The following is a 26235-nucleotide window of genomic DNA, read 5'->3' as shown; positions in this document are numbered from 1 at the left end:
TGGCAGGATTGGGCAGCATGTTTCATCATGAGTCCTCCAGAACTGTGGTTGGTGATTACGCTGATCAGATTTCCAAATTCTTTCAAATCTCTTGGTCCATACAATATTGTTGTTACTGTATTCTGCTTGCTTTCCTCTGCATCAGTTCAAACAAGTCCTCCCAAACTTCTCTGAAACCATCACCATCATCACTTCTTACAGCCCAATAGTATCTATCACATTCATATACCATAGTGTGTTCAGCCATTGTATGACTGATGGGCAGCACTCCCTTCGGTTTCCAGTTCTTGCAAAGTACTTTCTAACTCTCAGCTCCTTTGACCAGATCGGTTCAGGTCTAGAATGCCAAAACGAGGTTCCTGGAAGCCACTGAATATTTTTGAACTTAAGAGTGACATACAGGAAAACTATTATTGCCTAGAATTCGTGGCTCAGTTCACTGATAAGCTGGAGAGTATCCAGAATGGGGATCAATGAGGTTTTAAGCAGACTAGAAACCAAGGCTGAGCAGAGTCAGCTAAAAGAATCCTAGGTCTAGAACCAAAGGGGAACTTTGAGAATAGAGAGACCAATCTCCCTTAACTTTGAAGATAAGAAAATTGAGACTAAAATAAGGTTAAGTGACTTAAGTTAGGATGATGAATTTAAACCTGGAGGTGACTTTAGAGGTCATTGAGTCTAACCTCTCCCATTTAACAAATAAGGAAATCAAGGACCAGAGGGGCTAAGGGATGGAATGGTAGAAAGGTCGTTAATGATGACCTAGTCTTCCTTCTTTTTATACAGAGAAAGATGGGTGTTACCTCACCCATAGACCTTGGCCTAAAGGAGCCAAGGTCTCCCAGTGTATCCTGGGTCATCTCCAGTCATCCTGATAAATAATCTGGTCACTGGATTTAGATGACTCTGGAGGAGGAGTGAGGCTGGTGACCTGCACAGCCCTCCCTTACTCAAAACAAAGCCAAGTACAAGTTATGTCATCATTTCTCTGATGGCATGGTCTTCTTTGGCAACAAAGGACGAACACAACACCACAACAGAGAAGGAAGGGAGAGGAGGTGACTTTGCCCAAACAGGTTGCAAGTGTTATGAACAGGATTTGAACTAGACTCTGGAGCCGGTGTTCTTTCCATCCTGTCATGGAAACTCCTGTCTTAGTTTCTTCCTCTGTAAAACGACCTCAAATTCCCCTTCTGGGTCTGAATCCATAGCAGTTCACACAGCTAGTCAGCAGCAGAAGTGGGGATTCATGGGGTCCTAGAGCTCAAAGGGACCTCTCATTCAGGAAACTGAGGCAGCCAGGTAACTAAGCAGCTTGCTCAGGGTTACACAGCTGGTGAGTATAGGAGAGCAAGAATCAAATCCCAGACTCCCTGATCACCCCAACAAAGAAAGAGAGGCAGGAGCTGACCATGGTCCTAAAGTTCTCATGTGGAAGAGGGATGACTTTTTTCTGCTTGACCCCAGAGGGTAGAACAGGAACAAAGAGAAGATGGTAATGGGTGACTTTGGGCATGTTGTCAACTAGGCTAAGTGGACTTAAATAGTCATTGCCTTCATTTCCAGCTTGATGGTCCTAAAGTTCATGAGAGCCAAATTTTCTAGGTGGCTGCTCGAATCCAGAAGGGGTCGTCCTGTGCTATGCTTCCCCCATCAGGGGAGGGCTATGAGCAGAGGCTGGGGGATTATGCTTTGGACTAAGTGCCCTTGGGAATCCCATCCAAATGATCCCATCCCATCCTAGAGCCCAAGAGCCTTGGCTTCTGACGCTTCTAACCTGAAGAGCATCAAACCTTCGAATCTTAGTTGGAGACACTGCATGGACACTCAGGGGAACATTCCCCCCCTTGTCCCCTGGAGGTCAGTTCTGAGGTGCCAGGAACAGAAATGTGGCATTGGAGTAAAGTTCTCAGTAGACAGTAATAGGGAGCCATGGAAGTTCTTTGAGCACTAATGTGTCATGACCGCAGGTAGCATAAGAAAGATTTTTCTGACATGGCAGTGAAAGATGAATCAGAGCAAGAAGAGGTGAGGTGGGAGGACCTGAAGGGACTATTGCTTCTATTGAGGCAGGCACTAGGGTGGAGAAAGGACAGAAATGTGGAGTCACAGGACCTGGATTAGAATCCTGGCTCTTCTCCTGGTCCTTGAATGTAGATTCTCGATGTCTCTGCACAGGCAACAGATTAAAGCCATCTTTTGAGCCTTTGGATTTTAAAATTGCAGAGCATTTGGATAAGTCTATGGAACTTGTCAGAACATACCCAACAACAGCCATGACACACACCCACTGCCCGACCTTGCTAAGGCTCTGCAAACTTGTTTCCCCAGTCCTAGCACCCTCCCCAACCTCTGTTTGACTGGATTTCTGTCCTTAAGCCACCAGCTGCCTCCCTGCCCAGCCTGGTCTTCCCATCCACAAAGATCGGGGCAGTCTGACACAAGCTCCCCAGAACTCCCTGCTCCCATCCATAAACATCCTCAGTGCCATCCCTGAAGAAAGTGGACCTGGACTCAAATCCTGCCTCTGACATCTATTTGATATGTGACTTTGGTGAAGTCATTTGCCCTCAGAGTTTCCATTCTTTTCAGCCACAAAAACAAGGGATTGAGCCAGAAGACCTCAGAGCCGCTTCTAGCTCCAGTTCTATGATTCTAGAATGTACTCTGGGCCTCGATGTCCTCAGTTAGAAAGTGAGCAGCTTGAAGGAGACGGTCTCTAAGACCCTTCCAGAAGCCAACCTGTGATTCTGGGATTGTTGGAGAGTCTACTCCTCCCCTGGGCTCCTCTCTCTCCACTCATCTCCCCTCCATTCCCCTTCTTTCCCCTTCTCTCTCTCTCTCTCTCTCTCTCTCTCTCTCTCTCTCTCTCTCTCTCTCTCTCTCTCTCTCTCTCTCTCTCTCTCCTATCTCTTACCCTATCTCTTCCCCCCTCTCTTCTCTCTCTTCTTCCTTTCTCTTTCTTTCCTTCCCTCTTTCTCCATTTTTTCTCTCTCTGTCTCTGTCTCTATCTTGTCTCTCTATATCTCTCCTACCTCATTCCCTCCTTCTCCTTCTAGGACACTGCTCAGCAGTCAGATCCCCTCTTCTCACATATCTTCAGTCTCTCTCTCTACTGATGCTTCCCCATCTGCCTACAAATGTGTTTAAGTCTCTGCAAACCTTTTAAAAAAAGCCTTCCCTTGACTGTTCTAGTTCATTGGACTGTGGTCTCTTCTCTCCTTTTTTCTGTACTAGACTTCTTGTCAAAGGTGGCTCCACCTAAGGGTTCTATTACCTCAGTCCCACTCCCCACTCTCCCCTTCATCCCTTGCCATCTGGCTTCCACCCCCACCCCCAGCCCCACTCCATAGAAATTGCTCTCTCAAAGGTCGCCAACCACCTTCTAATCATCAAATCTCCAGCCTTTTAAAAGATCCTCATCCTCTTTATCTTTTCTGTGTGTTTGGATGCTGTCGGCACCCCCCATAGTGTTTCCTCCCTCTATTTTAGAAACCCCACAGTTTCTGGGTTCTCACCTGACTACCCAAGCAGCCTTCTCTGTTCCCATCCAATGAAAGCATTCTCTAAACCTTTGTCCTTGGGTCCTCTTGCCTTCTGTCTACCTTTTTTCCCCCACTCCCTTTCCTCTCCTCTTTTCTATGTTCTCTTTCTTCAGTCTCTCCCTTGAATGACAGAAAGAAAGGAATGAGGAGAGAGCCTGGGGGGAAGCCTATGAAAAAGTGTGGAGGCTGGAGATAGATTATAGAGTACAAGGAATAGCCCCATTTGGCCAGAACATGGAAAATTTGTGATGGGAGAAAACGTGGAGTCATTTCAAAATGACATAGTGAGGCCAGACTGGAGGAGTTTTAAATGAGCAGGGGGAAGTCACTAAGGCTTCTGAAACCAGGAGGATGGCCACTCGGTGAGCTCTGGGAAGACTTTCTGGACTTTCTCTCCCCTCCCTACACCCCGCAGGCACATACATAGCATTTGGGCCTCAGCTGAACAGGCCAGACAATGTAAGGGGATCTATGCTGTCACACGTGGGACATGTATGACCTTCTCACTCCATCCTTCAAGTACATCACTGTCCTTCAAACACTCTCTTTCCTTCTCTACACACACACACACACACACACAGTTACACATGCACACAGTCATACTCATATACATAATTACCCATGCTTGCAAACATATACACATACACATATACACATATACAAAGAGATAAATACACACATGTATACACACAATTGCACCCACAGAGTTGCCACTTCTCTCCTAGGTGGGCACAACATCCCAGAACAGTCACCAGAGGGTCGGCTAGAGGTGGTTCAGACCCACCCTGCTTTGCTTCTCAAACAGGTCTAGGCTAAGAAGTCACAAATTGTAGTCTCATTAGCTCCCTCCCGAAACCAAACGTTTCTTGTGGAACACTAACTCCGACCACCAAGTGTCTTTCTATCACCCTTTGGGTTACGTAACTGTGGGAAAAAATCAGAACCCTGTGGGGATGAGATGAAGTAGATGGCATGCCTGTCATCCTGTCTGCTCCTGTGGTTGTCCCAAAGATGCTTTCATTTCGCCTACAGATGAGTCCCAATTCCAATACTTTCACCCAATAATGAAACAAAAGTCTGCAATACCCCCTCAGAGGTTTCTCCCCCAACCTGGCACTCTCCCTTGCCTTGGAACAGCATAGAGTGGCTGCTGCCATGGGTTCTGGGATAACCCTCTGAGGCTGCATTCAGAACACTAGCTCATGAGCCCCCACCAGGAGTAGCCTTGCCATATACATTCAGCCAAGTAGAAACAATTAGCTCTTTGAAAAAAACATTTACTGAGATAGTATAATAAAAACAAGTGTTACCCAATAACCTCCCCCACCCCCGGCTCTGCCACCATAAACCTGAGGTAAATTCTCCCACTAAGATGCACAGGGAGAGTGAGCAAAAGCTTAAGTACAGTGGTAGTGCCACATCCAGCTGTGGCAAATTACAAATCCTATTAGTGCAGGGACTTTCTCCTTCCACTGAGTCTTCCTGCTCCTCCCCAAAGTGTCCAAACGTCCTGTTGTGGGGGTTCCTCACTTGGGCTCCCAGGGTCTGCTCTTTACAGCCAGCCTCTGCTGCCTCTGTCTCTTGAAGCTGTTGTCCACCCTGAGTGACATTTCTGTAGCCACATCTGCTTCAAATATGATGAGGGAGTCTCTGAGCGTCCCTCAATTTGGGCTTTGGACTCTCTCAAACTGCTGAAGAAGGTGTCTCCTGGGCAAGTGGCTGCCAGATATGATTAGAGGGAGAAAAGGAGACAGAAATCTTTCCTCTGATCCTTGACTACTTCCCTCTCCCTGGGACTATTTAAAGCCCCCAAAGTGCACGACTAATTTGCTTCCTTGAATTCCACTGTAGAAAGGTGTTCCCACATCATGAAGGGATCAGCCTATCTGATCACCTTGCGACCACCAGTTATCTATTTTTGCTTTCTGGGATTATGACAAGTGAGGGGTATTGGAAAATCACCTTCCTTACAAGTCCCTTTATCCACCTGTAGGATAGTTGTCTGAACACTAAACCAAAAAGAATAATGTCAGCAATTTAACCTAGAACCATTCCTGTCTGAGCTCTGTTGAATATAAAGACGAGAAGAATAAAAAGAAGGCAACCATGGACAACAGATGATCAATCTCTTATTCTGTAGAAACAGACCTGAAATCTCCTTGAAAATATGACACATAAACGTTCCTGGGACCAGAACACCATCACAGATTGAACTGTGGCCCACCATCACTTGGATGGAGCATCAACCCACAGACACCTAAGAACAACATTTTAAATGGCATTCACTGTAGCAAAGACTTCCCAATTCCACGCTACTTAGTGGGATGTGGAGATAGTGGGGAGTGAGAATGACATTCCAAATAAGGGAAGAATCAAACCACCTGGGAATAGGATGAGGTCCGATCTAATCCAATAAATATTTATTAAGCACCTACTGCATGCCAGGCATTGTGCTGAGCACTGAGGATCCAATTAATAAAAAGACAGTCCCTACTCTTCAAAGAGCTTATAACCTAATGGGGAGGGGGAAGACCACACACAAAAGGGGGCAGACAAGAGCAAGCTGGAGGGCACCCATTCCCCCCAGCAATTCATACTTTGGAGTTAAAGCCAGGAACAGCAGCAGATACAGAGTAAATCAAGTCAAATGACTGGTTCCTGCCCTCTATAAAGGAAGGCATTTGGAGGAATTTGGGATTCCACCCTCCCAGCCCTCCAATCAGAGGGCAAAGGAAGCTGAGGGAGGTGGTGTCGATCAAGGCTTGCATTAGCAGCATAAAGATGAGGTTAGAGGTGATGAACCTAACCTGGGACCGGGGCATCTTATTCCCTGGAGCTGAAAGCAGGCAGATTGGCAATATGGTCCCCACTGTCTTTTCTGGTTGAGTTGTCTCACAAGGATGCTTTCCGTGAGTCTACCAACCCTTAAATCCTAATGCTTCTAGTCAATTATGAAAAAGAGCCATTTTCTCCACTGGCAAAATAACCCACAGAACATTAAATATAAATGAATCATAACAACTTGGTCAGGAACTATAATTATCCAAACTCAATCAAAAAAAGAATAATATTAATAGGAATGTTATGAATAATAACTGGTATTTATCTGTATATCAGGGACTGATAAGCCCTTTATTTACCTCATCTCACTTGATCTATTATTGAGTCATGCCTCTACTAATGTACACTTATGAAATCTTTTTTTTGACCCTAAGTGTAGAACTTTACATTTATTCCTTCTAAATGCTACTTCATTTGATTTGGTCCAACATACAGGAATGGGGAACCTGAGATCCTGAAACCACATGTGGCCCTCTAGGTCCTCAAGTTTGGCCCTTTGACTGAATCCAAATTTCTCAAAACAAATAAATAATAATGAAAGAATTTGTTCTGCAATGATGGTGCCATCTATGCCTTCCTCTGAGTCTTTGATAAAGATGCTGTCCATCACAGGGAACAGGGACAGATCCCTGAAGCACTTTTCTGGAGACCTCCTTCCACATTGACATCAGTCCATCATTCCAGACTCTTTCAGCCAAGCCCCTGTCCCTTGGTGGATTCCACCATGAAGGCCAACATGTCTTCTCGCTGACTCAGCTCCCCAATTCTATATTAATTAACACAAAGAGGTGCCTCATTCTTCTGTGTGTCAGAAACAGATGCTATTTACAAGGAGCAGATGGGAAACCCACATTCAGAGCGGTTAATAAATCCATGCCTGAAAGTCACCACATTCTAAAATAACCCTGGTTCAGTCTGAGCAATGCTGAAAGTAGCCCACCCTGCACTGAATATGCCATGATTTCCATCCATTCAGTTAACCCCCTGCTCATTGAGCTCTCTGTCCACTGCTCTGCTAACAAGGGAAAGATTCGTGAAGGTGGCCAGGAAGGATGTCAGAGGGCATCTCACCCAGCTCCCTCATGAGCCAGGAATTCCCTCTTCAATGTAGATCACAGATCCTGGGAAAGAAGATACACCTTTGAAATCATTGAATCCAACCCTCTTGTTTTACATGTGGGGAGACTAGCTGAGGCTTAGGGAGTGTCCCTCCAACAAGCACAGAGGTGGTGAGGTCAGACTTGAACCCAGGTCTCCTGATTCCTGACCCAGAGCTCTTTTAGTACACCATCTACTTCTTAAGTAACAGAAAGCTCACTGCCTCTCAAGGTATTTGGAATATTTTTGGATCACTCCAATGGTCACTTCTTGAGTGAGATCTTGGAGGACAGAAAGAAAGATCATTCCATGTAAGGGGCTCAGCATCAGCAAAGGAACAGACACAGCTGAGCATGGCACATGAAGGGGGTATTATGTGATGTTGGGTAAGTGACTTACCCAGGATCACACAGCCAGGATGTGTCAGAGGAGGGCCTTGACTCCCAGGCCAACTGCTTCTCCACTTCACCACGTTGATCCTCACCCCCACTGTCAGCTGTTTCTCTGACCCCTGAAATAACCATTGATGATTTACAAAGGGCTTTACATACTTGATCTCGTTGGATTCGCCCCCTCCCTGAGCCTCAGTTTCCCCTTCTGTAAATATGAAAGAGCTCAATCAGACTAGCTAAAGAGGAAAGTAAGGCAAAGGGCAGTGTTGGATGACCGCCCAAGTCCCTTCTCACTCCAGAGATCTATGGTACGCTTCGATCTTCTGCCCCATAAATGTTCATTTTCCTCTTTCTCTCGGCAGCAATTACACAGCCTTGCTGGGCGTCTGGATCTACGGCTTCTTTGTGCTCATCTTGCTGGTCCTGGACCTTTTGTATTACTCGGCCATGAACTACAATATCTGCCGGGTTTACCTGGCGCGCTGGGGGATCCAGGGGGCTTGGATGAAGCAGGGCCCCGGCCGCTGGAGTAAGCCGGCTCAGGGTCCGAGTCCTGCTCAGCCTCATTCCCCGGGGCCAGAGCCGGCGCCCCCAGCCCCTGCCGCCTCTGCCTCCCAGGCAACACAAACTCTCAGAGGAGACGCCCTAAGCCCACCGCCGCTGATGTCCTTCCCGAGCTCTTCTGCCTGGTAAGTGCGCAAAAGACCTTGACGTTTCAGCTGCTGTTTGGAGAGGGGTGAACCCCAGGGCCCCCTTTCGTGAACTGGTGTGGTTCCAAGAGGGAGGGTCCTCGTGGGTCCGCCCCTGGGTTCCACCCTGGTCAGGACGCTCCTGCTTTCTCCCATTTAGGATCATGGAGTTAGGGATGAAGCGACCTTCGAGGTCATGGAGGCCAACCCCCTCATTTTGCAGAGGGGGAAACTGAGGCACACAGAGAAGTAAGGTACCCAAGATCACACAGGAACTAAGTAATTGAGAAGAATTTGAAAGAGTCTTTTGATGCCAAATTCAGCCCTCTTTCATTTCTAGCATATTTGGAGTTTTACAAATCAGCAATTTATACCTAACATTAATATAGTGTTTGAATGTCTTCAAAACACTTAGGAACTCATTGGCATCTGAGGTAGGTATGACAGTTGTTATGCCCATTTTACAGATGAGGAGACTGAGACACAGAAAGATTAAGTGATTTGCCCAGGGTCACACAGCTATTTAAACTCATTGGCAGGATTTGAACCCAGGTCTTCTGGACTTAAGGCCAACACTACATCTGCTATGGCATCCTGTAGGTAGACTCCATTCATTACGCAACCTCTCAGAGGAAGAACTAATCTATACCTCCTAATAATGTTTAATAATGAGAATAATTCTCCCAGTTGCCATTTTTTTCTAGCATTTCTGGCCACTGTGTGAGGGCTGTAGTTAGAGATGATGTTTCTCATTTTAGAGATGGCAACACCACACAAGCACAAGGCCAAGGTCTCCCAGAGAATCATCCCAGACCCAGAGCTCACACCTTGATCTCCTGACCTACCCACTGAGCCTCACTGCCTCTCCATGCTGGTGTTAGAAAGTCCACAATGTCTTCTTCCTTGAGGTCTTTAATGGACTTGTACATTCACCCAAACTCTTCTTAAAATAGGTGAAATGTCTAAATGCCTAATTCTAAGGCCCCTTCCAGCTCTAACATTCCATGATCTAAGGTTCCCTCCCAGTTCTGACATTTCCTGTTTTAAGGCTTCTCTCAGATCTAATTATTCCATGTTCTAAGTCTCCTCCCACCTTGGACAATCCAGAATAAATAGAAACAGAGACATCAAGCCATAAATAAGGAATCCTGCAGGCCATATATTGACTTAGTTTTAAAATGTAATTTCATTTATGTTTTATTGTATTTTTTATTTTGTTAAATATTTCCCAATTATATTTTAATCTAATTGGGGCCACACTCAGGAAGGAGGGGTGGTATGTTTGACATGTCTTGTCTAGAATGTCAAAAAGTACTATTCCAGAATTCATACCGATTATTTTTAGAATCTTTTCCAATATTCCTGTATCATTCATAATCCCTAATGAAAATAATAGTAGCTTGTCTTTTTCTAGCATCTTAAAGTTTACTTTAAGTAAGTAAAGTAAGTTTTGAGCAGTTGCTTTGCTCAAAACAAATCTGTGAAATGGGTTTTACAGTGCTCATTATCCCTGTTTTCTAGGTATGCAAACAGAGACTAGAGATGGTCAGTGGCTTGCCTTGGGTCCCAGGGTGGGATTCAAGGACTAGCTCCTGATTTCAGATCCAGGGGACTTCCCAGTCACTCTGTGTCCCCTTCCCCTGCTTAGAGAGAGTTTAGACCTAAGTCTCATCATGGAAAGAGCACTGTCTCAGAAGATATTCTGACACTAATACTAACCAATTTATTTGTGTTCGTGTCCTGTTGAGATTGGAATGTTTCTTGAGAGCCTGACGCTGACCACTGGGCACAGCTTATCATAAGCACTTAGTAAATGCTGAACATTTACACTGAAGCATCTCTTAAAGGCAGAGGGTGAAGGGGAAGGGACCCTGGAAGCAGGGTAGGAGTCTTTGGGCTAGTTAAGTAGGAATGATTAAAAAAAAAATGTAAGTTCTCTAGCTAGCAAGGTATGACTGACAAAGCTGTTTCCTTCCTGAGTGATCTGTGTATGCCTAGCTGTATGACCCTAGGCAAGGTTCTTCCACTCTGTGGAACAGTTTTTTCATCTGAAAGATCAATTAATCAATTAGTATTCATTAAGAACCTACTATGTACCAGCCACTGTGCTAAACCCTGGGGATACAAAAAGAGGCAAGAAATAGCCTTCAGGAATTTATAATCTAATAGGGGAGGCAACAAACAAGCGATCATAAGAAAGCAACCTAAATACAGAATAAATGGGAAGTAATTAACAGACAGACAACACTCAGATTAGGAGGGGTTGGGGAAGGCTTCCTGGAGAAGGTATGAAAAGGATGGGTTGCACTGGTGCAGGACTAGGGGCCCTGCGGCCTCGAGGCCCCATGTGGCCCTCTAGGTCCTCAAGTACGGCAGTTTCCTCACCCCAGGACTAGACTCTAGTCCCTGGAGGGTGGCTGAGGCCCCTTCCAGCTCCTATGATAAGGTCTCACAGCTAGTAAAGGTCAAGAGCTGGCTTCATAGTGAGACCCCAAGATTCTAAATCCAACCCTCCTTCCAAATTCTTTTGCCAACTCCAAGCAAGTTTCTTGGAGGGAAGTTAAGTGACATCTGTCCCATCTCCGGAGAAACCAGGAAAAGCAACGGGGCTGCCATTTGTCAGAAATCCTCTGTAATCAATCTGAGGGTCATATGTGTCTGTGTGTCTATTGTGTGTGTCTGTGTGTGTGTCTGTATGTGTCTCTGTGTGAGTGTGTGTGTGTGTGTATGTGTGTGTTGGGAGAGTACTGTGAGGCACTGGGATGGAGTGGAGGAGGCAGGAAGTGTGTCGGCTAGAATTGTTTTGTTTATAACTCACAACCTACAAAACAGGAGAGTTGAGGTGGCTCAGGCCCCATCAGTGAGCTGGCGGGGGAGGTGTCCTTATGCCTCCCCAGGCACGTGGCACATTAAGTCCCAAACCCAGCTCCACTGTTTCTATTCCCCGATGCAGAGGGGAAATGCCAAATTATATTAGGATGTAGATGGCAGTCGAATCCCCATATCTGATTCCCCAGTAACCAAGTTAAGTAACATTCTCCGGGAAAATGAAAGCAAATATAATTGGGGAGAAATGCTGGCTGGCTGCACTTGATCCAGAGGAGACTCCATTGGGCTTTTTTTTTGTCATTGTTTAATACGTAATGAAGGCAGACAACAAACTTCTTCCTGAACCCCCTGGCTCATTTCCCTTCCAGCGTCTGCGTTCCCTTCCACTCTCCCGTTGGGGTCCTTTGGGGAGACGGAGATCTCTCAGCTCTCTGGGCTGCTAAGCTTAGCAATATGATGAACCCTGCATTGAAGGTTTCCTTATTATTATCTCTTATTATTAGTTCACTTTTCCACTCAATAACTTTACTCTTGCTTAAAAAAATAAAAAGATAAATTCACTTTGGAGTGAATTAAAACCATTTGGAACCTAGGTAAATTTCCCTGTAGGGGAGGTAGAGGGCTCTGCTTGGCTACCCCACCCCTTCCCATAATACTCCTCTCAGCCCCATCAAGGGTGGGGTCAAAGACCCTGGCCTGCCTTGGGCCAGGAACAGAGATACTTGAGGTTATGTCTGAGACTTTTCGATACAAGGAAAACAAAAGCCGTAGCCATCAGACCCATAATGCAGATTTCACATGGTGGAAATGATGCGGTACAGTCTCTGGGAACCCCCTTGAATCTTCATAGGGCAGAAAACCTCAGCTCACTTCCAAGCAGTTCTGCTTCCTTGCTGTGTGACCTTAAGCAGATCACCTAAGCACTCTGGGCCTACCTCAGTTTCCTTACCTATAAAACTAGAGGGTTAGATGAGATTAGACCTTGGTGTGGTCCCTTCCAGCTACAATTCTAAAACCTTCCCTCCCTTCTGAGCCTCAGTTTGGCTCATCTGTAAATGAGGGGATTTGTACAAGAAGACCTATAAGTAAGATCCCTCCCACTTCTGAGATTCATTCTATGGCTCTAGGCAGGAGACAGCCATGCTGGAACATGGCACCAGTGTCCAGAAGCATGGGGGTCACAGTTAGGAGCTGAGGTCCACAGAGTAGGTAGAAGCAGCTTTGTCTGGGGTGGGGTCAAGTTTCAGATAAACCAAGAAAACAAGGGGGGATATGAGTTAACAAAGAGTTAGAAATGATTTGCCACACTCAACATCTACATGTGTGTTGTTGAGGCCAGTTCCATCTTCCTGATTGTCCCCCAGTGACCTTCAGCTAGACTACTCCCTGCTCCTGCTCCTGGCCCCACCTCCAACAGGACTGATTGGGAAAGAAACTGCCTGTAAGAAGCATTGGCCAGCAGAGCCCTTTGAGAAAATACACAACCTTGCCACTCCTGTGCACAGGCTGCCTGTTCCTGCCACTATTATGGCTTTAGAGCAAAAAATGGGAAAGCCCCAGAACCACACTTCTGACTAGACAGGAGAGTGCTGAATCTGGGGCCATTTATCACCAGGGGTTATGTACAACCCCCAGATACCCAACCAGCCGGCCAATTCCCAATTGCCCAACCTCTACAGATACATATGGACTAGTGGACTCTTTCCCACAGGTTGCTACTTTCCCAAGAGAACATGGAAAGGACATGCAAAAGCACTGTCTCTTGGCTCATCTCAGATAGAATGCCAGAACTGGGAGGGCCCTTAGAACTGGGAAAGTAAGAGCTGGAGGGGGAGGGCTTAGAATAGAGGATGTCAGAGCTTGGGGGGACCTTAGAACGGGGGATGTCAGAGCTGGGAGGGGCCTGAGAAGACAAAATATAGAATGTCAGAGAGGGATGAAGTCTTAGAATGTTCTGTATGGAACATTAGAGTTTATCGAGCCCAAGGTTTCTTAACCAAGGTCCATGAAGCATTTTTTTTGATAATTGTATTTCAGCATAACTGGTTTCCTTTTTAGTCCTATGTGTTTTGCTTTGTGCATTCAAGCCATTCTTCTGAGAAGGGGTCCATAGGCTTGCCCAGAAGGGTGAGTTGGTCAGTGATACCAAAAAGGTCAGGATTTGATAATCTGGTCAAACCCTTTCAATTTACATTCTCTGGGAAAATGAAAGCAAATATAATTGGGGAGAAATTCTGGCTGGCTGCACTTGATCCAGAGGAGACTTCATTGGGCTTTTTTTGTCAGCGTTTAATACATAATGAAGGCAGACAACAAACCAAAGCAGAGAGAGAGAGAGAGAGAGAGAGAGAGAGAGAGAGAGAGAGAGAGAGAGAGAGAGAGAGAGAGAGAGAGACTGACTTTTTCTAGGTTCCACAGTGAGACCTAGAACCCAGATTCCTATTTCCTAGTCCAGTGCTCCGTTCCTTAAACTGATATGACTTAGAGCTGCCTGTCCCAAGGTATGCTGCCCTGGTCAGGCCACATATAGAGCATTATGTTCAGTCCTGGGCATTGCATTGTACAAGCTGAAAGGTGGAGGAGGGGGAAGGATGAGAAGCCATGACTTAACAGGATTATTAGAAAGAACCATGGATACTCAGACTGGAAAAGAGGCAGCTTAGAATAGGGACTCATCACCTTATATCCTGGTCCCCTTGGGCAGTCAGCCCAGTGGCTAATTTTATACTACTTCACCAAGATTTATAAAGTAGCCACTGTCCGTGTGCTTGTTTTATAATATTGTCTTTCCTGGATAGTCTGCTAGCTTCTCATAGGCAAGAATTGTTTCAGTTTTCTCTCTGTATCCCCAGCACATAGTGGGAGTTTAATCAAGGCTGGCTGATTGGTTGGTAGAAGGGTTGATTGGCTGATTAATTGGAAAGCTATTGAAGGCATTTGGGCTTGCGGGGGTCATCAATCAGGAACAGTTCTAGGTCCATGAGCAGGTGATGTGATGTAGATGGCAGATCCTTCCCAGAATGCATTATAAAGAGAAGCACACTGGGCCTCTTTCCTTCCAACTCAGCAAACTACATTTGAACCTTCCTTCTCTACCACCCCAGAAGGCTCCTCTCCAGCTAATGTGGCTTAGAGGGGTTTTATTTTTCATCTTTTCATCTGAATAGCCTGCTGTTTTCCAACAAACTTGTATTCAAACAGGCCTTATTAAACACGCACACACTCACTCCTCTTTCAGAGAAATGCAGACGAAGCAATTTCTAAATGATGAAAGGAAACAGGTTTTCAATGGGGAGATTAAAGCTTAGTTTCAGCAATGTCTGGAGGGACCGGGTGGGGAAACAGCAGTCTATTCATCCTCAGAGTGACTTCTTCCATTCTTAATGACTCCCATTCCTCAAGTTCTGTGAGATTAACAGTCAGGGACAGACACTGGCCCTGCAATCAGGGACCTGGGTTCTGAGCCTGTCTCTGATACCCACTGCCCTTGTGTCCTTGAATAAGCCTGTCATAACCTTGGACTCGGTTTCTTCCTACGTAAAATGGCTCTGATGGCTTCTAAGGTCCTTTCCAGAGCAAGCTGGGTGATCTCATTTCTTACAATAGCATGTAACATAGGGAATACAGGTGTTGCAGACTTGGATGAACACTTTTCCTGCCTCCAGAGGTCTGTCTCAAAGCCCAGCATATGAGGATAGCATATCCCTATTTTCCAAATAGAGAAATTGAGGCCCAGGGTGGTGAAGTGATGCTTTTTTCTCAATCAAAAACAAACAACACCCCCTCTTAACAGATGTATACTGTCTGAAAGTGGGAACGAGGACTCCATTTTCCTATGTGAAAAGCCCCACAATGGGCACTATGGTGGGTGAGATGATGTTTGGGCACAATCCCTGCCCCCTTAGAGCTTCCAATCTAAAGGAAAGGATAGGACACAGGCACAAGTAACTACAGAACAGAAGTCAATGGTAAGAGGATGAGAGAGAGGTCCGGACCCAGTGAAGGGAGGGAATCAAATCCATTCTAGCCAGCAGAGTGGCTCAAGAAGGGGAGGGGGCGCTCCTTTTCATTTGGGGGGCTGCGGAGAACCCTTCCAGCCTCAACATTCTGTGATCCTCTGAGGTGGCTCCTGTGGGGTTAGTTCTCCAAAAGGTGTTTCCGTTCTCCAAGGATCCATGACTGCATTTCATCTCTGCCTTCACCAACTCAGGTCCTGACCTTTAGGACCTCTTGGACTCTGTACAGCTTCAAATCCATGACCATAGGAACCCTTTATGGTTCAGTAGAAAAGAGGATGAGATACATCAATCCTTGTGTAGCCTTGAAGACCACAGGAACCTAGGTCTAGAAAGTTTGAAAGCCTCTGAGTCCAAACCTCTCATTTTATAGAGGGGGAAGCTGAGGTCCAGGAAGGGGAAATGATTTATAGGGCTATAGACCTGGAGATAAAAAGGAGCTTAAAAGGCTATCTAGTCTGACCCCTTTGTTTTATAGATGAGGAAACTCAGATCTAGAAGAAAGGAAATGACTTGCCCAAGGTCACCCAAGTATTAAATGGCATCCCCCAGATTTGAACCCTGTTCCTCTGTTTGACTCCAAATCCAGCCCTCTTCCCCCTGTGGTACAGTGGAAAGATGCAGACCAGAGACACCCCAGAGACATACGTAGTGAGAGGGGTAAATAAGCTGTGATCTACACCAGGGAAAGGGAGTAGGTGCATCAGATTCCAGATCCCAGCATCCAAATTCTTAATAAATGATTGTTGTTTAATTAATTAATTCATCAGTCGCAGATTTAGGGCTTGAAAGAAACTCACAAGGCTAGTTAGTCCGTCCTCCTCATTTCACAAGTGAGGAAACTGAGTCCCAGGGAGGTTAAACAACTTCAATAAGTCAGCAGGCATTTATCAAGCTTCTACTGTATTCCAGGAAGTGTCTGGGGCATGGGATACAGAAAGACAAAACACAAAACATTCTTGCCCTCAAAAACTTACTTTCAGTTGAGGGAAAGAAGTATGTATGTATATGGTCCTATTTGAAACAGATACAAGGTAACTTTAGAGGGAACCAGCTCTAATAGCTGGGACCATAAGGAAAGGTGAACTGGGATTCGAGCCTTCCTTCCCAATGATCTTGAAGACACTTCTTTTTTTCTGGGAATGAGTTAGTCCTAAGGACAAAGATTGGAAATCCAAGACCTTGGCCTAGTTCTCCATTTCTGCTTGTCTGACTTTGTCATTTTCCCTTTCACAATCTCAGATTCCTCTTCTGTGAATAAAGGATTTGGTTTAGCTGGTTTCTTCAGTCTGCTCAGCTCTAAATCTTACTATTCTCTCACCGGCTCAAAGCTGGGGGATGGCCACACCTGTAGCTTTACTATAGAGTTCTGTCCTTCTCTCACCCACACCCCCAGTTCAGCTTTCCCCAGATGGAGCCCCAGGAGCACCTGCTCATTGCATCTTTCCAAGGTAATTGGAACAGCTGCGTCATCTTCCTCCTCCTCACTCCTGAAAATAAGCCAGGGTCCTGAGAAGGGTAGGAAGAGCAAAGAGTTGGGGGTCAAAGGATCTGAATCCAAATCTATTTGCCCTTAACAAGTTGTGTGCCCTGTAAGAATTCAAGAAAGGCGGTTTATCCAATAAACAATCTTTGGACAGTTTTCCCCTCACTTCCCTGGATTCCAGGACAAGGATTCTCCCCATGGATGGATGGATAAATCATCCATATGGATAAATCTGACACTTTGAGAGATACCTTCTCCAGAGCCTAGAAGAAGCTAATGTTTGCTAATTAATTCTAATTAATTAATTAATTAATTTTGTTAATTAGTATTATTTTATGTTCCTTCTTTTTTATGTAAGAGTTCAGAGGCTGGGTAAAGTAATGGATAGATCACTGGCCTTGGAGTCAGGAAGACGTTGAGTAGGTCCCTTCCCTTGGCTGGGCCTCAGTTTCCTGATCTACATATTAAGAGAGTTGGACAAAGTGCTCTCTGAGGTGCCTTCCAAGCTCAACAAATGTAGGGTCCTCTCATTTTCCCTGGATCACACAGTGACTCAAACCCTCCTCTCCACTTAGTGCCACGCTCTCTGGCAAAGAAACATTGCTCCTCCTCCCACACCAGCTTGCCTTAGAATATGATCCCAGTGATGAAAAGACAAGCAGGCTCAGCCTTCCTGGGGCTGGGGCCGGGTGGAGGAGTAGGGGAGGTTGCAGCCCATTCCTTCTTGATCCCTGGCCCGGTCACCCTCCGCCGCCCTTCTTTTCCCCTCCCTATAGCCAGAAACATCAATGCCTGTGGCTTCAGAAGTTACAGGCCAAAACAGCGAGATTCCAGGAAATAAGAAATAGAGAAGAGTCGGGTCAATATCTTGTTTCCTTGGCCTGAAAATCAGACAAAATCAGAGGCTCCGTGGGTGGAATTTATGAGATATTTCACATCCCTGCGCAGGGCCTGAGGTTTCCAATCCCCCCTCAGCTCAGCTTGATCAGGGAATTTTCTGCCTGTCCCCTCCAATTGACCTCTTCCCCAGCTGAGGCCCAGGGCGCTCTTCCCTCCCCAGCCCCTTCCTTCCTTTGCTTTACACAAAAAGGAAACGTGTGAGCAGAAAGTCTGGCGGGCTTTACATTTTTAAAGAGGAATGTCTTCTGCTCTGCCCCAACCTAACTGGGAGAGCTTGAACATTGGTGCATAGGATTGTAAACCTGAGAGCTGGCAGGGCCCTTAGAACATAGGATGGCAGAATTGGGAGGAACCTTGGAAGAGAAAATGGAAGAGTTGGGCAGGACCTTAAATATGAAATGTCAGAGCCTGAGAACAGGCTGCTATGTAGCAGAGAGGTTGGCTTTGTTCTGTTTGGGCCAGGAGATCAGAGCTGGTGGCAATATGGGGAAGATGCCAAGTGGCCAGTTTGGGTGAGGGAATAGTTAAGATTGACCTCCCCACCATGACATCTGTCCCACCCATAGTGAAAAAACAGACTGCCTGAGGAGGGAGCGGGTTCTCCTTCCCTGAATGCCGTCTGGCCAAAGCTAGATAATCATTTGTTGGTTCTGTTGTGTGCATATGGAGGGAAGAATGAAAAAAAAAAATTTCTTGTGTCCAAATGTCTCAGGCTTGAAACTCTGAGGAACAAGCTATGTGAGCAAACATGGTTTGAATCCCCTGTTCCCTTGGAAGCACACAGGGAACCTGCCTGACCCTGCCCTGACCCACAGAGATACCACCGTTCCCTCTCCTCTCCCCAAAGGTCATTCAGATGTAGCCCTTATTGTCCTTCCTTTGTGCTGACTACCCTGGTTGGGATTTCTCTGGCAGCATTGACCACTTTTGCACAGGCTCAGTCCACGCTCCCCAAGGAGCTTCCTCTGTGGGTGATGGAGTCACTCCTGAGGCATCGGTTAAGTCCTGCCCCCCCACTCCAGCCCCGTCGTCCCTGACAAGGGCCCTCCTCAAGACGGTCCGTTCCTGCTATGAGTTAGAAAGATTCTGATGTTTTTGTTTGTACTAGGTCTTTCCCTGTGACTTCTTCCCCTTCCTTGGTCTGGCTGCAGCCATTTCAGACCAAGCAGAATACATCTCACTGTGGTCTCTGCTGATTTTGCATTCCTGCGGCCTTCTTGTGGCTCTTTCCTTCCTCTTAGTGTCTGGCAAATCCGCTGTCTTGGCCTGGAGGCCCAAGGCCCCTGTCCATCCTCTCAGCCCCATCTCCCCCTGTCTCCCAGAGATGGCAAGCAGATAAGAGCACATCCTTGAAATGAAACTGGATAGTTCACTGGGGTTGCCCTCTAACATCCTGGAGCCTGACCCAACCTCTGCCTCAAAACCCCCACCAAAGACCCCCACCCTGTGGCTCTGAGCACCCAAACTAGAGTTGAAAGCTTGGGGTAGAATGTTCAGAAATCTACTGAGTGACCTTATTCAAGTCCCTTAATTTCTCCTGATCTTAGATTCTTCTCTAAGAAATAAAGATTTGGCCTGAAAAAATCACTGGGTTAGAGAGGACCTCAAAGAATGTCTAGGACTATGCCCACCTGAACAAGGCTTTCCCTGTGAGACACAAGTCCTTGACCTGGGGTCTATGAACTTGTGTTGTGTTCCCCAGTATTTGGATAACAGTGCTCCAACAGAAGCGATTTCCTATGTGAGCCTGTCTATTTTATTGCTCTGAAAACATCATTCTGAGAAGGGCTCCCTAATGCTCACTAGACTGCCTAGAGTGGGAGGGGCAGAGCTGTTTTGGGGCACCCTGACCAAAGCAGAGGGTTCCAAGGATTCCTTTGGGAGCTGCCCAGAAAGTCTCGCCATGGCCTCTGGCAGAGGTTCCCTCAGAGCCCATTTGGACATTTCTGGCAATGGTCCATGAGCTAGTGCCTACCCCAGAGAGTTCTGCCCAATGACAGATCCAGAAAAGTTAGGGGTTGTTTTTTGTTTAGTTTTCAAAGTAGCCTCATTTATAGAGAAAGTTCTGCAGGAGGCCAGGAGTTGGATTCCAAAATGTCAAGTGAAACAGACTTTGTGATGAAGGAGGCCTGCCAGGCCCTGCCCTCTTCTGGTAACCGCCCTCCCCCAAACCACCCCTCAATCCCTTGCTCCCTGTAAAATCCTGAACAAAAGGCTTAATTTAACTCATGAGCTTTTCTAGGCCAAATTAGAAAAGACAATAATGCAATTTAGTCTGGGCACACTCCCAAAGGGACCCTCCCCATCTCATGTTGCACGTAGCCACAATCAGATGGTTTATGAGGACTGACCAGGGCTTTCTAAGATATATTCCCAAACGCCAATCTAATAGGGGAATGTTGCCCAGAGATCACTTGCACAGTGTGATTATTTAGTAGGATGACCTTGTCCTTGGGGAGGGGAGAAAGGTTAGCCTCATGGATGATTTGTTGGCTACTTTGGTCTTAGGGACTTTCCTGGAGATTTGCCTGTGGTCACAGAGCAAAGTATGTATCTAAGGTGGGATTTGAATTCAGGACTCCCTGAATCCAAGGCTGCCTTTCTATCCATTATACCAAGCTACTTCCCAATGTTTGGTATCTGTTTTATGGGTCCTCCTTTGGGCCTCAACTTCCCTGTCTTATAAAGAGTTTGGAATAGAGCAGATTGGAATCAGAAGACCTGGGCTCAAATCCTACCTTCGGAGACTTACTAGGTATGTGACCCTGAGTAAGTAACTTAACCTGTTTACTTCAGTTTTCTTATCTGTAAAATAAAAGGTTTGGATGTAATGGCTTTTAAAGTCCTTTCTCTCTAAACCTATGACCCTGAGACTAGAACCTCTTCCAGGCTCTGACATTCTATGACATAAGATCTCTTCTGGCTTGCTTGAATAATACTTATTACAATGTCCCTCTCAGCTTTAGCATCCTGTGTCCATCCATAAAATGTGTTTAGGAACAGAGATAATATTGCAATCCCTGTTTTACAGATGAAGAAACTGAGGTTCAAAGAAGGCAATTGCTTTTGCCACAGTCTCAGGGAAAGTAAGTATCAGATCTTGGAGTCAAACCTAGGCCTCATAAGGATCACAGGTTTGTCTCTGGAAGAAACCTTAGACATTATGTTGTTGACTTGAATGTCACACTGATCTTCAATTAGCAACTGCAAAAAGCAGTCTCTAAAACTAGAATCCAGGTCCCCAGGGTCCAGCTCCAGGGCCCTTTCCCCAGCTGCCTCTCTTTAGAGAACTCAGAATAGCTCTCATCCAATGACAGATTCAGGGAAGGCTTCTGGTCAGCCATGGTGGATGAGCCGGATGCTGCAGGCAAAGATCATGTGGGCAGGGGCTGGGGAGGAGGAAAGACCAGGGAGCAGAAAAGCTTGGTGTGTGTCCGAGGGAATCATTCAACCGACTACTGGGCATGTGCAGAGACTTACTATGTGCCAGGCACTGTGCTGGGCATTGGGGTCACAAGGACAAGAAGGGAAGAGTCTCTACCCTCAGAGGGCTTACTCTGTAGCAGAAGTTGTTTGTATGGTAGATAAGTTCTGCTAGAAATTCATCAATTCTATATCTCCCTGTTAGCAACAGAGTGCCATAGTGGGGAAAGAAAAGGACATCTAGCCACATGACCAGCTGCCGGACTTCTCATCTGTGTGACCCTGGGGGGATCCTCTGAGAACAATCCAGGAAGAAGCAGGGACAGTGAAGAGACAGGTCCCTGCATAGTCATTTTCTTCCTTGAGTCTCAGTTTCTCCACCTGTAAAATGGGGGTAGTGCAGTAGTTCTCTCTCCCTCACTAGTGAGGAAAGGACTCTGTAAACTTTGAAGAGCCATAGAAACAGGAATCAGGAGTTATTTCTCAGGTACTGCCTACTGCATCCCCAGCTGTGTATGTAATATGGCGGGGTGGGTGGTGGTGGGGGAAGTTGGGGAGGGACTGGAAGGGAGGCAGAAAATACAGAGATGTAGAACACCTGCTCCTCCTCCCAGGAGCGGACTTCTCCTTGGAAGGACATGACAGATGCATGTAAAATGATAATTAACAGCACCAGCCTTCTGGGCACAGGGCCCAATGAGCGGGGTCACCAATGGAGGGAGGGAGGCTTCCAGAAAGGTTTCTCTTCCAATGCACTCTCTCAGCAAAATCATTTCCTCCTAAGAGCTCAAGGAAGGAGGAAGGAGAGCCAGTGCTAATGGGACTGATTCTACTTGGTCTGGAAACCATAAAATGTCAAGGAACATTTGGAAAAGGGGCCAAGCTCAGCCCCTTGTGGGTCCTGGACCTACCCCTACCCCCTTCTCAGAATCCCACTGTTATACACATACAACAAAATACATTGGATGACAAAGGAAATCCATTCTATTGAAATACAGTCTGAGGACAGGAAGCCTTGGACATAGCCAGGTCTACTAACTCTAGGCATTTCAAAGGCTCATGGGAGCAGCGCACAAGATTTTGAGATGTTCACAACCATGATGTGATTTCTATCGGTGCCAAAGTCACAGGTACCAGCAATAACTGGCTTGATGCTTGCCTTCAGAAAAGTTAGAGTAGGATGTGAACGTTTCCCCATCCCTGATGTTTGTCCATGAGATTGTTGGATCCAGAGGCCCCAGATGAAAAACCTCTGAGTTACGACCAGAACACAGAATAAAGACATGAAGTGTGAGAACTGGAAGGGGACTTAGAACATAAAATGTAACACCTAAAATGTGAAAGCTGAGAGGGTCCATCTCTGACATTCCATATTCTAAGGTCCCTCTGAGTTCTCACACTCTCTATTCTAAGGCCCCTCCTGTAACTGACTTCTCTAATCTAATATCCTTCCCACCTCTGACATTCCACGTTCTAGGATTCCTCTCACCTCTGACAGTCTAGGTTCTAGGTCTTGGCCCAGTGTTAGTCCAGGGGTGGGGAACCTGTTGCCTCAAGGCCACATGTGATCCTCTCGGTCTTCAAGTGCCTAGACTGAATCCAAACTTCCCAAAACAAATTCTTTTATTAAGGGAACTGAACTTTAGTCCATAAATTGGCCTTTCACAAATACTTGTTGGCTGATTGATTGGCTCCTGGGTCCCTTTTAACTCTGACATTCCATGTTCTATGACTCAAAGATTTTCTGATTTTCTTCTCCAAACACCTCTTCTCTGTCTCCAGGAAGGCCTCATTTTGTCTCCTACCATTCCTTAATTGGGGGGCCACTGACAATGACCTCCTGGCCTTTGGAAACTTGATAATTCTAATCTTTTACTTATTTTCAGTTTACCTTTAATTCTTGTGTGTGTGCACGTATGTCTGTGTGTGTGCCTCAGTTGAATTAAGGTAAAAAGAGTTCTTGGCCACACTCACTAGTAATCCTCTTCATATGTTCAAACAAATTTTTCAAGGCAACTTCAGATCCATGAATCAAAGGATCCTCATGACTGCTGAGCAGGTCACATGACACAGAGGAGTAAACTGTGGTCCAGAGAGTTTAAGCAACTTGCCCAGGGTCCCAAAGCCAGGTCTTCTGGCATCTAATCGGGAGCAGTTTCCTTGGCCAAGAAATTGGAGGGTGGGGGGGAGGAGTCCTCTGGGAACAATCCAGGAAGAGGCAGGGCCCCCCCCCCCCCAGCTCCTAAGGTTATCCCCTTAGAGAAGGAAGCAGTCATCTAGGTCTCATCCAGAATGTCACCCCACTCCCAGCCTGAGAATTCCTTACTCAGCAGTCACCCGAGACTTCTTCCCAGACGATGCTTTTCTCCTCAAAAAACTCACCTACTCTTATTGCTCAGACTGTCCCACTCATGGGGATTGAGGTCTCAGGAGCCTTAGAACTGGGAGGGGCCTTAGAGATCATCCGGTTTACTCCCTCACTTTATAGAAATATCATTTACAGAGGAGGAAACTGAGACCCACAGGGGTAAGTGGCTTAGGTCCCAGGTCCCAAACAGGGAGTAAGTAGTAGAGGGAGGATGTAGGTGAGTCAAAGGACTGGGGTTTATTCCCCAGCTCTTCCCATTTCTATCTGCGTGCCCTTGGGTAAAGGTTGAAGCAGAGAAGCTCTAAGGCCCCCATCCCTATCTTCTCATCCTGATAGTGGGAGTGGTGGCTTCTTTTGTTTTGTCTTTTTATATGCCAAGAAATTGGGACTTGGATGGGATGAGGATTCATTCTGAGCTATGGGCTCAACGACCTTAGCCAAGGGTGCACTCGCACATACATACACTGCACACCTTCTTGTGCTAATGGTCTTCCAAATGTCAGAGAAAAGCGGACGCTGTACAGAAAATGTCCCTGACTGCAGTTCTCGTCATCTTGGCCCAATTCCATCGCACAGCAGATGTTTTAATGATTCAAAATCAAACGGGTGAAAAACTTGACATTTGAGCATGATGGAGACAGAATGGGCCCCATGGATGGACGCAGGTCAGAGACTCTTCACAGAGTGCCTCTCAAACCTCAGATGTCCAGGGCAGGAGAGATTCTAGGAGACATGAAAACCAGCTCCTAACTTGGCATTCAAGATCCCCCCTCCCTTTTTAACCAGTTCATCCATAGTTATAGGCTGGGAATCAAGACACTTGGGTTCACAGTCTCTCTCAACCACTAATTTAACCTTGCAGACCTCAGTTTCCCCCACTGGAATGACTCCAGGCCTGGGCTTGAAATCAGAAGGCATAGCTCAGAGACCTAGTTCTGCTGTTCTCCAGAGCGGGCACCGAAGCACCATTTGGTGGTTTCCTTCATTGAATGAAATCACAAGCTCTGTGACCCTGGGCAAGTCTCTACCCATCTCTGAGCTTCATTTCCCCCTTTATAAAATGGGGGTCCTTGTCCCCGCACAATCTCCTCCCGTGATGTTGTAGGACTGAAGTAATAACAGAATAAATGATAATAACAAATAACAACAGAAATCATTCCTCCAGCGAGGTTTGCCAAACAACATCTGCTGTCTTGTTTTGTCCTTCTAACAGTCTTGTGAGGGCAAAGCTATTATTACGTCCATTTTACAGAAAATTATCCACGCATTATGGCCAGGCACGGATCACAAAGAGTCACACACGACTGAACAACACAATGTGCTTCTATAATAAGGTAGCTTTGGTTTGCCTCACCTCCCGACTAGTGTAGAAGCTGCCTGAGGGCAGACACTGGGTCTTAATTACACTTTCCTTCTCTCCATAGGCCTTTAAGAGTGCTTGATCTGTAGCAGATACTTAACTTATGTTTGATGAATAAATATCCTTAAAGCCTATGGAAAGTGAGTTTAAAGGCAAGGAGAAAAGAATCATTTCCCTCATTTCCTTTTGAAAACATTTTAAAAATCTTTTTAAAGATCAACTTCTAGGTTTCAGCAACACAACAACCTGAGGGCCCTGGCCCTGAGGCCTCCTTAGATTAGAGCTGTTACTCTCCTTTTGATTCTACTGAGTAGCAGCAGGCTCTGAGACCGCTACTCCAGGCTGCTCTCCTCTAGGTGTGTCTCAGCCCCAGGCCAGCTCCCAGAGGAGGTGTCAAGTAGGGCCAGGCTCTTCAAAGAGGGCACAGCAGCCCAAGCTGGCCCAGATTCCAGCCTGGCCTCTGGGTTCTCAGCTTAGGTCCCTGGGAATCCAGGCAGGAGCTTGGGAAGACTGGCCAGTGTTTAGATCAAAAAATACTGCTAAGGTAGCCCGAGGGACTAGGTGTTGCCCGTTAGTGGATGGAACCTTTTGTAAATAATCCTGCCTAATGTCATAGTTAATGCATCAGTTTAAAGCTGAGAGGTGTTTCAGAAGCTATCTGGTACAGCCCCCTCATTTTACAGAGGAGGAAATAAAGGTCTCGGGAGCCTAAGAGATTTCTAGGTAACAATGATCAGAAACAGGATTTGAACCCAATTCCTTCACCTCGAGAGCCATCAATTTTCCTCTAGGTCAGCAATTGATACCATACTATCTTATCTCTTCTCTCTTATTTGACCTTTGACAACAGTGCAGTTTTCTAGACAGGATGAGGATTGTTACCTCCATTTCACTGGAGGTGGGGAATTGAACTCCAGAGAGGCTAGACATCTTATTGTGAAGGAAGGAAAGCTAGATTTTTAGTCCCAGCTCCTCCATCAGCTTCCTGTTGAAGATCTGTTGCTGGATGTACTATAAACGTCTCAGACTCAGCAGATTCAAAACAGAAGTCACCATCTTCCCCACCTCCAAATATCCCTGTTTCTGTTGAGGGCACCGCCATCCTTCCAGGGCCCAAGCGACACAGTTATTCTTGGTTTCGTGCTCTGCCCCATCCCTTGTTCTCATTCAGTTGCCCAGTCTGGTCCGTTCCATTTCCACACTTTTCCCATCTGGCCCTTTCTCTCCACTTATCATCACTCTAACTCAAACCCTAATCACCTTTTACCTGGACTACTGTAATAGAATC

General features: G+C 46.2%; 1 protein-coding gene across 3 annotated transcripts in view; it reads left to right on the top strand.

The window, feature by feature from the left end:
• SHISAL1 (shisa like 1) overlaps positions 1–26235 on the top strand; it is a 56830-nt gene that overhangs the window by 21946 nt on the left and 8649 nt on the right. Inside the window, exons 3-4 of one of the 3 annotated variants that reach the window (XM_072596386.1) lie at positions 8239–8565; positions 8726–8830. In XM_072596386.1, coding sequence (XP_072452487.1) covers positions 8239–8565; positions 8726–8801 — 403 coding nt within the window. In that variant the 3' untranslated portion in view covers positions 8802–8830. Of the gene's footprint in view, positions 1–8238; positions 8566–8725; positions 8831–26235 lie in introns of those variants that run through there. The other 2 variants (XM_072596384.1, XM_072596385.1) reach the window with 2 other exon arrangements.

This window comes from Notamacropus eugenii, chromosome 3, assembly GCF_028372415.1.
Source record: "Notamacropus eugenii isolate mMacEug1 chromosome 3, mMacEug1.pri_v2, whole genome shotgun sequence".
Taxonomy (NCBI): domain Eukaryota; kingdom Metazoa; phylum Chordata; class Mammalia; order Diprotodontia; family Macropodidae; genus Notamacropus; species Notamacropus eugenii.
This window is presented reverse-complemented; position numbering and strand designations above follow the sequence as displayed.